Source organism: Rhinolophus sinicus, chromosome 3, assembly GCF_057876585.1.
Source record: "Rhinolophus sinicus isolate RSI-liver-muscle chromosome 3, RSI-T2T, whole genome shotgun sequence".
Taxonomy (NCBI): Eukaryota; Metazoa; Chordata; class Mammalia; order Chiroptera; family Rhinolophidae; genus Rhinolophus; species Rhinolophus sinicus.
In genome coordinates, this window is record NC_142503.1 from 141,042,961 (window position 1) to 141,057,564 (window position 14,604).

Consider the following 14,604-nt stretch of genomic DNA (forward strand, 5'->3'; position numbering starts at 1 on the left):
GACCTGCCGTCCGCTTTTCCGCCAACCTACCGACCCACTCTCTCCTCTGTTCCTCTCTCTCGGCTCTCCTCTTCCGCTCTCTTTGGCTCTGCTCGGCTCCTCGACAATCCTCCGTAGTCGCAGCAGTTATACCAGCGGCCAATTGGCTAACCGGCCACAGCCAACGGCCAATCAGCCACAGCCGACGGCCATTCACCACCCGAGCCAGTACCCCTTCACATGAGGCCGAGAGCCTGTAAACTACTTTCTGGGGCTCTGTCCCCACACTCATCTAGGAGCTCAGTGGCAGCTCAGCTCAAGGTGCCGTGTTCAATTTTAGTTGCAGGGAGCTCTGCCCACCATCCCTTGTGGGACTCGAGGAATTGAACCGGCAACCTTGTGGTTGAGAGCCCACTGGGCCATGTGGGTATCGAACCGGCAGCCTTCAGAGTTGCTCTAACCGTCTGATCCACCGGGCCGACCGTCATTTGTTTTTTAACTAAAGTATTTTAAAGTAAATCCTAGACTTAGGGGCAAGGTGTCTGTGACTTGGGAGCTGGAAGAAGATGTGTGGAGCCGAAGGCAAAGTAGACATGTTTTATTTACAGGCTTTCTGGCACACAACCAGGGGTTTCTCACTGCTACATACAGCTGGACATTCTCAGGTTACAACCGGCAGCCAGCAGCAGTCTCATAACTCATCAGCCCACAGCAGCAGCAGCCCCTCATAAAATGGCTGGTTGGAGACAAAAGAGGCTCACAGCCAAGGTGTTGACATGAGTATTTACAGTAGACACCTTTGAGATGGACGGCGCCTGTGCAGCATTCCATTATTGGAACAACTGGCCGCTGGTCAGGGTCACCAGCTGACCCAGGGAGGAAAGCCTGACTGGCTCTATTTTCCCTACAGAAGTATCTGATGTTAATCCAACCAATTGGCAAAATTCTCCAGTTAAAGCTCTGGAGTTACACAGTAAGAACCCTTGTCAGAATAAGTGGGTGAGAAGCTACATTTATGATCTGCCTTACATAAAAGAAATTTTTGCAAATAATAATTACTATTTAATTGAATGCCTATTATAAGTAAGGCAGAATGCTGTGTGCTTTAATACATTCTAAGCTTATTTTTCAACTCCCTCCTGAGTTAGGTTTGTCCTCAGTTTACAGTTATATAAACTGAGACTCATAAGGTTAAGTAGTTTCCTGGAAGTCAGTCAGCTAATAAAGTATGGCAGGCAAGGGCTCTGAATCAGGTCTGTCTGAATGCAAAGCCCATGTCTAGAACTAAGATGGAGTTGAAACAGAGCTGCGTCTGGCCCTTTCCAGAAAAACTTAAGATGTTCCCATTTTTAATGTTAACTCATAGCTTGAGCTTCCGTTTTAAATAATTGTGTTTAAAAACTTTTTAAATAACTGAGCTTATTTGCTTGGCTTAATTACCATAGCTAAGAGCGGGATGCCGCAAGAGCAGTGGTGATGAGTCCCAGACAAATCTGGGTTCTGCTGACAACTCTGCCACTTACTGGCTACGTGACTTGAGCATCTCTGAGCCTAAATAACATACTCACCTTGCAAAAATGTTGAGAAGATTCTAGCACAGTGTCTGGCACACAGTCCCCGGTTTCATGGAATTATTGTTAACATACTTCCTTAGTTTTTCAGCCACTGGCATGCTCTGTGTAAGGCGAGGCTGCTAGTTTAGGGGCGAGATAAAGGGGACCTCAAGACGAAGCCAGCCGATCAGGTCTCAGAGATGGACCTTATTCTGGAAACTATTCCATCTGTTTCTTTTTTATTGTTCCTCCTCACCCTCTTTTTCTTTTTCTTTTTTTTTTATTCCAAAATAACTTTTTTAAAAATGTATTGGGGTGACAATTGTTAGTAAAATTACATAGATTTCAGGTGTACAATCCTGTATTACATCATCTATAAACCCCATTGTGTGTTCACCACCGAGAGTCAATTCTCCCTCCATCACCATATATTTGATCCCCCTTACCCTCATCTCCCACCCCCCACCCATCACCCTCTTTTTCAATGGAGTTATTCCGAAAGGAACTTTACGATTTAATTTTAATTATCTCCATATGTGCACATCACATTTTGGAGCTTTTAATGTGATTGGATTAATTATAATTTACCTCCCTGCACCTGGGAGCCTCCCGGAGGAATCCCTGGCTCTGCAGCTTTTTCCGGACCCTCTTTTAGAGGTGTTGGTTTTCACCCAGGCCTTGGCTTTCAGAGCTCCGCTTGTTCTTAGTTCTACCCTCTTGCAGGCGCCAGCCGTTGCTGAAGAGGCACCCACAGCCCCAACGCCCAACACCTGCTCGCGCCGGGCAGCAGGTGAGAACCGCCGCGAACGGCACAGGGCCCCGGCGCCCGCCTTCGGCTGCGCAGCGTCGGCACGCGCGGCGTCCTGCAGGGGGCGCCCAGGCGTCGGGCGCCGGGAAGGGAAGGCGAGTCAGGTCCCGCACGCCCCCCCGCGGCCGCGTGACCAGACGCCCGGGCTGGCAGTTGTGGTCCCTATATAAGGCGTGAAGTCGGGGCCCGTTCGGCTTTGGGCGTTAACATCGTCCGCGCGCGCTGCCCCGCCCCAGGTGAGTCGCCCTCGGGCGAAGGCGCTGCTGAGCCGGCCCGCACGGTGGCTTTTGGAGTACGTTGTCCCTTTTGACCCTCGCCAGGAGGGGTCCTCGTGATTGAAGCTGAAGCCTTGATCAATATCTTGGACTTTTTAATTCTAGATTTGGCAGTCTACACGGAGGTCATCATGAACTTATTCCAAATGCTGAGGAAAAAGAAGGAAGTAAGTTTTTAAAGCAATTGAAAATCTTAACTAAATATATTAATTTTTAAAGATGAACAGGTGGTACAGATTTTGAGGAAAGTATAAAGTGATACATAGCTTATTCTGTTGTATTTAAAATGTTTTGCCTTGAAACATCGTAATATTGACCCTCAACCTGTCCTCTCCTAGCTTATTCCTTTGGTGGTGATCATGACGGTGGCAGCGAGTGGAGCTTCGTCTTTTGCTGTATATTCCCTTAAAAAAACTGATGTGATGTAAGTAGGCATAATTTATAAAAAACATTTTTAGCAGTGTTAGGATGACCTTAAGTTTGTAAAATGCATGATACCAGTTTCCTAGTTTTAACCCCAGGATGAGAATGTCAACTCGTGAACTTGGAGTCAGGGCTAGAAAGCATCCTAATATTAGAAAGACTATTAGATTATGATAGTCATAAAATTAGTTTGTTCCTTGTATCTAAATTTACTTTCATCCATTAGCACCCCTCTTCTTCTCCTGCAGCAAAGTAAAATTTGATTTTTTAAACTTAAGTTTTGAAATTTGAAGTTTTTAAATGGTCGTTTGGAATATACATCATGAAACAAGTCATCGCTTTAATGAAATTTTCAATTTTCAATTTATTAAAAAGATCTTTCCTGATATGGTAGAATTTATAGATTCAGTTGTCTGGAATGAACCTGATCTCAGCTCTGGATATAAAAAGTAAAATACCATGTATCCTGGAATATGAGGAAGAGAGAAACTTGAACCCAAGCTTGCCCCCGAAAGGGCTGGAAAGGGCAGTAATTCTAGGCTCTGGCAGAGGGGACTAGCGCCCTGCATTTTACCACCTATAAACTTCAAGCTCAACCCTTCTGCTGGTCTCAGAAATCAGGGCAAGAACATTTTTGCTTGCTCTTCGCCTGGCACTTCCACCCCCATTGCTATTCAGCTTATGAGAACATTCTCCAATCTAGCCCAAAAAAGGAAATATTAATACAGACCTCTTACAGAGGAATTGGTCCCTAATGTTTGGGTCATATCATGAAGCTCCTTTAAGGAATCTTTCATCAGGGTCAGTTAACTAACAGATGAATGCCTCAGCATGCAGTGTGGGTCTGTTCCTAGCATGTTTATAGACCCAGTATCAGAGTTGGTTTGGAAATTCACTTACTGTACCATTTAATCAGTTTTCTTTTATTTTTTAGCCTTGATCGAAAAAGGAATCCAGAGCCTTGGGAAAGTGTGGACCCTAATGTACCTCGAAAGGTATTGCTGAATTAAAAAGTGATTTACATTTAGCCCAAGCCTTAGCATCATTGTCAGCAAAATAGATTTACTACCTTTCACTTTTAAGGTGCCATTTGGTGTAGTCCTAAGGAGAGTGCTATAGAGTTGTAGAGATCTAGCAAGGGCTCCATTATTCACGGGTGATTTTAGACAATTTGGCATCTCTGAGGCTCTCAGAATCTATAAAATGGGCACAATAATAGGGCTCTACCTCAGGGTTAAGAGGATTAAAGAAGGTAAATTATTATACATAGAATCCTTGATTTTATCACAGTGCCTGGCTCATAGTAAACACTCAAATATTAACTTTTATCAATGTAATACATTATCTCATTTTGTCCATTATTTACCTAAAGTTAATATTAATATAAGGTCTATTGTGATAAATTACAGTAGTTCCTGAAGACAGGAGTGGCATTCTCTTTAAGCAAAAGGAGCTAACATTCACTTAATCTTTTAAGACTATTGCAAAGGTTGGTTTTTTTACATTTTAAATATTTTGGAAGTAAGAAACATTTGGTCTGGAATGGATACTACTTAGGTCTGTCAGGAAAGCTTTTTTTTTAAAAAACAAAACTTTCAAATAACACAGTTTGACCTAGTGAAGACATTTAGGATCTTTTTAAACTACCTACATCTAGGTCCTGGGGTAATAGAAAACTTGTGAAGATAAATGAGGGTCTCTGAATGTGAGTTCTTTGGAAGTCAAGGACTGTTCACAGCTCTGTTCATTTTCCCTTATTGTATAACTTAGATCTTTTGTACCTTCACTGAGAAATCACAATGAGGAAATTTTGTTAAGCGCCCACTATATGCCACACCCTATGCTAGGAGCATTATAGATCTACTCACAGGGAGCAGATTCGGTTTTTGAACTTATAGTTCACATAAAACCACGGGAACGTAAAAAACCTAGATCCTTTTGAGTGAAAGTGGGCCAAATGTCTCTGATCTTGTAACACTCAGGAACGTGAGGGCGTGAGGATAAAGGAAAGATCCTAACAAAACATTTTTATTTTCTTTTTTTTATCTAAGCTTATAACAATCAACCAAGAATGGAAGCCAATTGAAGAATTGCAGAAGGTCCGAAGGGCAACCAAATGACCAGTTCTCACCTCTTTCTTCCCAAGAGTGCTCTATGAATCTAGTGGAAACAATTCTGCACAAACTAGATTATGGATACCAGTGTGCAGAAATGCTTCTGCTACATTTTTAGGGCTTGCCTACATTTTTGGACTCTGGATAAGGAATTATGAAGTTAGTACAGCAATAACTGCACAGTCCAAAAATGAGTTTGTTGTTGTAATTTGAATTTTGCATATTGAAATTTTTATGTTTATATGCTTGAATATTTTCCTTAAAGTGCATAGAGATTTATAAATTAGATTATCTATAATAAAATACCATTTGTGCAAGATTTCTTAAAGATTAGATACATATTTAAATGGAGGAGAAAGTCTTTTTATGGGAGAAAGACACATTTTAAAGCACAGAGCTTCATATTTTAATTAATACTCAGTGCAAATTTCTGTGTAAACTTTTCTTCCAAGTGTATTCATTCACCAGAAGTTTATTGAACACCTGTTGTTAGGTAGGCACTGTTCGGGTACAGGTGAGATAAAAGAAAACCCAATTTTGAAGGGGGATGAATAACAGATGGTAAGTACAATGAGGACAATGAGGAAGAGATGGGGTACTAGCCTTGCTGATTTGGGTGGTGAACAGGCATGTGGGGCGTGCTGAGCTTGGCTCTACAGATGCCAGGGCTACCAGTGGTGCTTCTGTGAGGGAGGTAGAGAGCACCCTACAGAACCTGGGGTCCCTCTTCACTCTGGCCAGTGGTGACTTAGAGACTGAAGGTGAAATCAAACGTGACATGCCTCTGCGTTTCCCTTTAATTGTTCTAGAAAATTGCTTTTCCTTAACTTGTTTTAGAAAATTGAGATATAATTCACATACCGTAGTAGTCATCCACTTAAAGTGCACAGTTCAGTGGTTTTTAGTGTATTCCCCGAGTTTTACAACCATCTGCACTATCTGTAATAATTGCAGAACACTTTCATCACCCCGAAAAGAACCCTGTACCCATTAGCAGCCATTCCTCTTTCCTGACCTCTCTGCACCCAGCCTCAGACAAACACCAATAAACTTTGTCTTTATGGGTTTGCCTATTCTAGACATTTCATAAAAATGGAATTATGTTTTATGTGGTCTTTGTGTCTGGCTCCTTTAACTTAGCATAATATTTTCAAGATTCATTCATGTTGTGCCATGTATGAGTATTTAATTCCTTTTTATGACTAATATTCCATGGTATGGATACACCATATTTTGTTTGTCCTTCAGTTGATGGACATTTGATGGTTACACCTTTTAGCTGTTAGGAATAATGCTGCTGTGAACAGCCATGTACAAGTTTTTGTGTAGCCATATATTTTCAGTTCTTTTGGGTACATACCTAGGTTCATTAATTCTCTTAAATAAAGGTGATAAATGCTTTTTTCTTTATTTCCATCTGAATATAATAGAAATTGAAGAGAAGAGCTAAATTCTTATCACCTTCACCACAATAAAAATTAACGAGTTCTTATTAGAGACTTGGCAATTCTGGAAGGATTAAAGCAAGACTACTTCCACCAACCTTTGTTGCTTTATTATCACCTCAAGTTTTCCCAGATGAAAATCTCCAATCGTGGATCTCAAGGAATTACACATACCACTTATGAAGCACAATTTTATTTGCTTAAACTTCTGAAGTACAATATGATACCATTTAGGCAAATAAAAATGAAGAGTTGTGATGGTTGGCCAGCTAGGAGAGCAAATTTGTAGTGTTTGTGAGGGATGAGTGTGTTAAAACACAAACCTGATTGAATTGAAGTGGCTTTAAGGGGTGAATATGGCAATAGAAGGTACCATGCAGCAGGTTGGGAGGGAGGAAGGCCAAGAGCAATACTGACACTTAAACTCTAAAAGATTTATTAATTTTGGTTTTGGTTGTGTTTTTAGCATTTTTTCCCCAAATGTTTTATTTTGGAAAATTTAAATATGCAGAGAAGTTGAAAGATTAGTACAAAGAAAACTCACAGTTTCTATCAATTAGCGTTATGCCACATTTGCTGTATCTCTCTGTATACTATGTTCTTTTAAAATGAACTCTTTGAAAATAAGTTAGAGACATCGTAAAGATTTTCATGCCTAAGAGAAAGGCCATTCTAACAGACTGTAATGCCATTATCATCTCTAAGAAGGTGAACATTTCAATAATATCACTTAATATACAGTCTATTTCCATTTTCTCTTATTGTAGTGTCCTTTAAAACCGTATTTTTAAGTCCAGAATTCAATCCAAGGTTCACTTGTTGCATTTGGTGTAGGCATTTGGTGTCCTTGTGTGTAGGCATTGTGCACGCCCCAGGACCTAGCACAGGAACAGGAGACACACTTACCAACATCAGAGCAATACAGAGCAAGACAATAAAGCAAGGAGAGAAATGAGCACATGGTACGTAGGACTACTCATTCTATTTTCTTGAAAAATAATAATTAGAAGTCAGCAAGGCAACTGAAGGAGAGGCATGTATTTACCAAGGCATAGAGGGCTAAAGTAGCATATCTCCTGCAAACTCAAAGGAGTCTAATATTGGAATTTAATATTGGAGTGTAAAGTGATATAAGTAGAATGTGTAAGGCCTTTTATGCTATTATCCTGCAGGCCTGAAGGAACCAAAAAGGGTTTTAAGTTTGGGAAGGAGATAACACAGTTTACGTAATGGAGTGTTGGCTGTAGCAACTAGAGGTGGGGGATGCAGTTTGGAAGGGACTTTGGAGGCCAGAGGCCAACTGCTGCCAATGGTCCAGGACACAGGTGGTGAGGGATGTCACCAAGGCAGTGATGGAATAGAAAAAAAGAGGATGCATTTGAGAGAGATTGATGAGAAGACCTCAAGGCTTATTGGATGTAGTTAGGGGGTGTCCAGAATGACTCCCAGATTTTTCACCTGGGTAGCTGGGTGAGTGGTGGTACCAAAACAGAGAATACAGGGGTGGGGGGAATGGAATGCTCAAGGAAGGGTGTGGATAAGGAAGAAAATGAGTTAGACTTTGGAATTGTTGCGTTGGAGAGCTATCTAGGTTGATTACTTCTGAAGAACTGCAGAGGCGTGAACTGGAGATATTTCAAGGGGTGGTAAACCCAGAGCGGTGGTGAGATTGCCTACAGAGGGCAGAGGGCATCTAAATGAGGACTGAACAGAGAGGAATGTCATCATGAGGGATGTGGGCAGAGGAAGAGGATCTGGTCCCTGAGGGAGACAGAAATGGTTGGGGATGGAGAACCAGAGACACATCCTGGAGCCCAGACAGGAAGAAGTGCTCTTCCCTGCCAACAGATTATTCTGGTTTGCAGTTAAACCAAAGCCCAGAGTTCTTTCAAATCTGTGCCCTTGAACCTAAAGCAAACATCTGTAATTCTTACCTAAATAAAATGTCAAATAAGCTTTCCTAATAAAACAGTTAAAATCACATTCCATATCACTAAAAACCGGAGTGAGGTCTAATTAATTACTCAGTCATCATCATTTTCTATTTTCTATTGGAAATTCTATCACATTTTAGTTGAGACTTTGTGGTAGAGGATGAAATCACAGGCTCTGAAATCAGACCACTCTTGCTTTGTGCTCTCACTACCTATGTTTCTTTCGACAAGCCTCAGGTTCCTCATCTATAAAATTGGGTTAGTTTGTACCTGCTTAGGTGAGTTGTGAAGACCGTGAGATAATAGTTGTAAAGGACGTAACACGGTGCTGAACTAGTTCAGTAAGTGTTTCTTTCTCTCTTTTAGAAATTGATTATCACTATAAAGTAGAAAGTGCTTCATGTGTTTAAATTGTCTTCTTCCATGAATGGGAACATTGCCTGTTTGAAACTCACACATACTTCCTCCTGCTGATGGGCCCACCTTTGGTTCACAGCACCCCAATTGAGAGCACAAACACACCCATAGATATGCGTCTTACCTTCACTCTCACCTACATAGATACCTAGATAAAGATAAGAACCCGTGCATATATGCCTACATAGATGACCTCACATACGGAAAAGACAAAATAAAAATAATTTTCTGATATATAATGCAAAAATATATCCTTGGAAACGTTCATATTTTAATAATCACTATATTCGTACAAGCACAGTACATATACTTTCACATTCAAAAGTGATGATATGTGGTTTGAATAAGGAAGGAGAGTGTAGTTGAATGCATGCACCTAAGGTTGCAATTGGAATGGAATTAGTTTTCTGGAGATTTTCCTTTATAAAATCTTTTCCCCATGCTTAGGAAGTTGCCTCAGGTAATTATATAATTTCTCTCTAGAAAGTAAGGGTTTTTTTGTTTGTGTGAGTAGTGTTTTACTATATCATTTGTGTGTGAACTACTTAGCTTTAAAATGTGAATTAGAATACAATTAAGGAAAACCCCCAATTTATAACTCTTGCTCATTTACCTGGTATGACTTACAATGCATATCTAATAAAATACAACTTATTTGAAGAATGGGCATACTGTTTAAAAAATTAAGTTCTACTTTTTTGTGTTTACATCAAGTAATACATGTGGATTTTTCCTTAGTTGTGTATAATCATGAAGTTCGTACTATTCCTTGGTGTTTGCTAAGGCTATATTGCCTCAGGCAAGTTAACCTGACATTTTAGAATGTCTTTGCTTATCTGAATTCTCCCTATTGACATAAATTAGAAATGGATTCATATCACACGGCAAATGTGACCTATTACTTGCTTGTTATTTTGGAGATGAATCCACTTGAGTCAACCACTGAACGTTTCTCAAATTTTAATTGTTTCAGCATTTTTTGAAGTGGCACCATTTACTTTTTAAATTATTTTCAATTGGGGTAAGTTTAGTTATAATAAAATGAACAGGTCTTAATTGTTCAGTTAGGAGAGTTTTGATAATTACTATGTGCACCCATGAAACCATCATGCAAAATAAACATTTCTATCACTCCAGAAAGTTCTCTTGTGGCACCATTTACTTTTTAAAAGTTAAAAACCCACTGAATTGTACACTTAAAAGGGATGACATTTATTTTGTGAATTACATCACAAAAAGGAAAGCAGAGAAAAAGAATCTGTTCCTCCTTTATTTGCTTTCTCAACTCAAGAAATAACAGAGGCTGGCATAATTTTTTTCCACCATATGAAGTAACCCCCTTACCCTGTATATTACACTTGATTTGCTTTTTTCCCCAAAACAGGTAACTTGGAAGTTGCTGAGGATTGTAAGAAGCACAATAACAAAACCAGTGGGGCCAGGGCTGGTAGTTCATTCTGTCCCTGTGGTGACAAGTATGCTTGTGGCAGAGATAGCCAGCAGCGGAGTCTGGACACTGGGTTTACCTAGTGTCTAAGGGATGCAACTATTACCACCCACAGAGGAAGGGCCAGGCAGTGTACAGAGTTTCCATAGCAACAAGACTATCCTGGCAATAAATCATCTCCAGGGCAAGGCTGTAACCAAGTGAGGCAGGAGAGGCTTCAGGTGACTTTACAGCAACTCCGCCACTGGTGTATGTCAGGGCTGCCCAGAGAGCAGGGAACCCTCCACGTCACCAAACCAAATCTTCCCAAACCACACTAGGAATCTGGCTAACTCCTGCAGTAGAGCAGTGGTTCTCAAACACTAGCTGTGCATCAGAATCTCCTGGAAGGTATGTTCAAATGTGGATCACTGGACCCCAAACCCCAAACTTCTGCTTTGGTAGCTCGGGCATGGGACCCCAGTATTTGGGTTTCTGAGGAGTTCCCATGTGAGGCTAATGCTGCTGCTCTGGGACCTTTGAGAGCTGGAGCGCTGAAGCTCTCTGCTCCTCGTCACAGTTGGTCATTACTGGGGGTTCTCGCCGAGTCAGTAATACTCTAGACCAGTCCTGAGCCATCAGGAGAACTCTTGCTGTCTGGAGTGCAGGGTCAGGCCAGGGGGAAGATGCAAGGGGTAACGCCCTGGCTGCCAGTTCAGTCATGCTGACCACAGACCCCTAAGCTGAGGAGTGGTGGGTTCACCTGGTGTGGGTCGATGCATACACATTTGTGAGCACCTTCATTTCCCTGTAGTGATGACACTACTTGCCACCCACATCAGGACAGATGGCAGTGGTTCTGCCAGTAACAATCAAGTCTTAACATTAATTCAGCTTCACAGTTGACACAGTGGGCCGGGAGCAAGCGGACAGGTCAGTGCCTGACTCCAGGCTTTGTCAGTCAAGAGCTGGGGGGACCTTGGCAAGTTTCGTAACTTCTCAGAACCTCGCTTTGCAAAGGGGGATTCATCCTACCTGTGAGGTAGGTTAATATTTAGAAATGTTTTTGCTGAGATACTTCATTCCTGCATTATTTCCTCATTGCTCTTCTTCCTTCTAGCTTTAAGCCGGGAGCATTCCTTGCCTCTAGGTGAACTGGCAGCGCAAGAGGGTGATGCAAATTCTGGGACCACACCCCAGACCTATTGAATCTTAGTCTCTGGGGGACAGGCCCAGGATTCTGTGTGTGTTTGTTTTACACAGAACCTCTTCAGGTTATCATGCATGGCTAAAGGTTGAGACGCTCTGGTCTAGAACAAAGAAGTTTGAATATAGAGGCTTCAGATCCCTAGCTGAGATCATAGCCTGAAAGCCAGTACGCATATGTATGCAGCACGTTGGGAGAGAAAGGGTTTTTCTTTGGAGGACAAAGCTTGGGAAACTGAGCACAGAGTTTATGTTCTAAGCCTTGAAATTGGGAATAATTTGTGATGCCGTAGTAGCCATCTCTGCATCTGAAAGAAAAAACAGTTTGATCAGCAGGAAGCAGAGAGGATGAGAAGGGGATGGGATTAGATCTTAGAGGATGTGCAGTGTTTTCAGTCCCCTTCTCAAATACCCCACAGAAGGCGCTGCTTGAAAAGGTTTTACTACTGGTAGTTTGGCCAGACTCTCTCAGGAGCTTGAAGAGATGATAGACAAGAGTTACAGTCAGAGGCACACACCTGAGGAGAAAAGTCAGGGCAGAGAGGCAGTCATAGGGCCACTTGCACCCCAAGTTACTGAGGGCGTAAAGATGTAAAGAAGCCAGGGAGGGAAGAGAAAGGAGAACGGAGCAGAAAGGGAGACAACCCAAGTCCAGGGCCAGAAGGATTATTATTATGAGCTAAGAGTCCTGAAAAGGGTGAGGGCAACTGAGAGGCAAAACATCACGGGGAACAGTCATCACCCACTTCCTGACTGTTGACAGTTTGGTCTGCGTGCCTCATCTGGCTGGTCTGAGCCCCTCCTCCAGGCCTGCCCTTGACCTCGCCCTGCACTGACCCTGGGGAAGGTTCCATTTGGGGTCATCCCCTGTGGACCTCTGGCTGTGGAGGAGATGGCACTGAAGGGGGTGTCCCCTCAGGGTCCCAACGGCCAGGGAAGGAAGCGGCCAGGGAGGTGCCTGGGCTGGCTGGCCCTGGGCTGGCTGGCCCTGCGTTGTTGGGCAATCTGGGTGTGTCCCTGAGGTTCCTGGAGGGCCAGCTCATTCACTCTCTTCCTCCCTGAAAACCATCTCAGAGGCCCAGGGTGAGGTCAGTTTCAGTTTAAGTGGCTTTGCATAAAAAAACAAAAGCTCTTCTTTCCTCTTGACTGGAAAACACACCTAAAAGTTTGTTGAACTTGGTGTTGAGGACTGGATTGTCAGGAGATGGGGGTTTCCCTCCTGCTCTGAGGGACCGGAAGTCACTCAAGCAGCCAAGGTGCCCTGGGCTCCTTGCTAGACAAACTCTGGGACATGGTCCATAATGGACAGGTAGGTGGGTGGAGCGATGTGCAAACTTCCTTCCAGAAGCCTTCCCTGACCCTCGGGCAGGCCCTCTTGCCGGTACTTCCGTAGTCCTTTGGCCTCTCCTTTTAGTCACCTTAGCATAGTGTCATTTATGTGCATTCAGGAAATTAGTTTCTTCTCCCACAACACTGGAGCTCCATGAGGAGCTATTTTCGCTCACCATTGGATCACTAGCAGCTGGCATGTGCCTGGTATATAGTAGGCAGACATCATATATATTTGTTGAATAAATGAATACTTAAAAACCTCGAAATTAGGTATGCCAGCGATCAATCATGGCTGAGTCTTTGCAAAAGGATTTGTCACTGGGTTAGTCATTTACGGAGCATCTGCCGTGTGCCATGTACTATGGATGTAATATGGGGAAGGGGCTCATACTAAGGTAAAGAAAACAGGGTCTCTGTCCTTAAAAATAAACGTAGGTTGGAGGTGAGACCCACCCTCCGCTATGGCCACTCTGGTGTCTTACGCCGTTGTTCTCCCTGTAAAGGAAGCCGTTTCCCACATGCTCATGGTGTGGTGAAGCCGTAGGACACATCCTAGCCCCAAGAAGAACAGATATGGCCATCCTACATGATGGCCTCACATGGTGCAATGGTTTGTGAATCATCTAAACTGAGAACTCGAGAGGCAGGAAGTTTGGGCCCTGGGAGAGATCTCGGAGATGGCCAAACACGTCCATTCACCCTGGTTGCCCAGACACAAACGCAGCTCTGCTGAATGAGGGACTGTGATGGTGAGAAGCCCCAAGCTCTGTGCATCGGAAAAGCTGGGGAGGGATGGCACCTGCCTCAAGCACGGTGGTGAGGATTCAATGAAATGATATAACACCTCTGAGGAACAGGAGGCTCAGGGCGCCCCGCTGATGAGGGAGGTGTGCTGTGTACCCTACACACGGACTCCACGCTGCCAACTTCCGTCCCACTGGGCCCCGGGTGCTCTTCACTCCTGAGAGGGTTCTGGGGTAAGGGAGGTCATTGTTTGCTTTTGACACTTGTCTCTGAGTCACTGCCTGGGCCTAAGAAGGGGGAAACCCATCCTTGCTGGCTGCAGATGCACAGTCTGGCTCCGTGGGCTCTGGGGAGCCTCACTGTTCCTCAGAGACTGCAAGTGCATGGGGTCAGTGGCTGCCAAGGGCAGCAGCCAGATGGTGGAGCCAGGAGCTTTCTCCCTGCTCTGCTGTCTCTGCCCCACAGGGCCTGCCCACTGCGATCTGTGGGGGGTGTGGTGCTTTTCGTGTCAGGTCTGCTGCCCACAAGGCACCCACCCAGGGTCTCACATCAGCTGTCTTCACTGTGCAGAGAGTTTGGCTCCTTCACCCTGAAAGCTGGGTGGCATCCTGGGGAAACCACGCCCCTTTGCCTGGAAACCGTGTTGTTTTTTTCCCCATGTGGAATTTCCCCAGTTAGGTGTCTTTGGCAACTGCAAGGCCACAGGAGGGTCACAGCTGGTGAGACACAGACGGAATGTGAGGGAGGAAGCTCCAGCCCTGCCACTGTCTGTAGCCCCCGTGGGACAGGAAAACATCGAGTCTTTACATACAACCAGGGAGCGACGTGGCTGCAGGTGGGTCTCACCTTTCACACTTGACACTAGACTCCCCCATTTAGAACAGGGGTTCTCAGCCCTTGCTGCACATTACAACCCCTGGTACTCAGTCTGCATCCCAGACTAACTGC

At 43.7% G+C, this 14,604-nt stretch overlaps 1 protein-coding gene across 2 annotated transcripts; it reads left to right on the plus strand.

Moving 5' to 3' along the window:
* Positions 1-2,163: 2,163 nt before the first annotated feature.
* Positions 2,164-5,471, plus strand: COXFA4L3 (cytochrome c oxidase associated subunit FA4L3). Of its 2 annotated transcripts, none has more exons than XM_074327801.2 (5): positions 2,164-2,632; positions 2,721-2,782; positions 2,954-3,039; positions 3,973-4,033; positions 5,090-5,471. In XM_074327801.2, exons 2-5 carry the CDS (start codon positions 2,747-2,749, stop codon positions 5,156-5,158), a joined length of 252 nt encoding a protein of 83 aa, XP_074183902.1. In that variant the 5' UTR covers positions 2,164-2,632; positions 2,721-2,746; the 3' UTR covers positions 5,159-5,471. The 2 variants fall into 2 exon arrangements, with proteins under 2 accessions (XP_074183902.1, XP_019612223.1); XM_019756664.3 differs by having other exon boundaries at positions 2,473-2,576.
* The last annotated feature ends 9,133 nt before the right edge of the window (positions 5,472-14,604 follow it).

Excerpts from the sequence above, each read along its gene's own strand:
- COXFA4L3 (XM_074327801.2), top strand. The coding sequence starts at position 2,747 with ATGAACTTATTCCAAATGCTGAGGAAAAAGAAGGAA. Across the intron at positions 2,783-2,953 it reads TGCTGAGGAAAAAGAAGGAA|CTTATTCCTTTGGTGGTGAT; the intron begins GTAAGTTTTTAA and ends GTCCTCTCCTAG. Across the intron at positions 3,040-3,972 it reads CTTAAAAAAACTGATGTGAT|CCTTGATCGAAAAAGGAATC; the intron begins GTAAGTAGGCAT and ends TTTATTTTTTAG.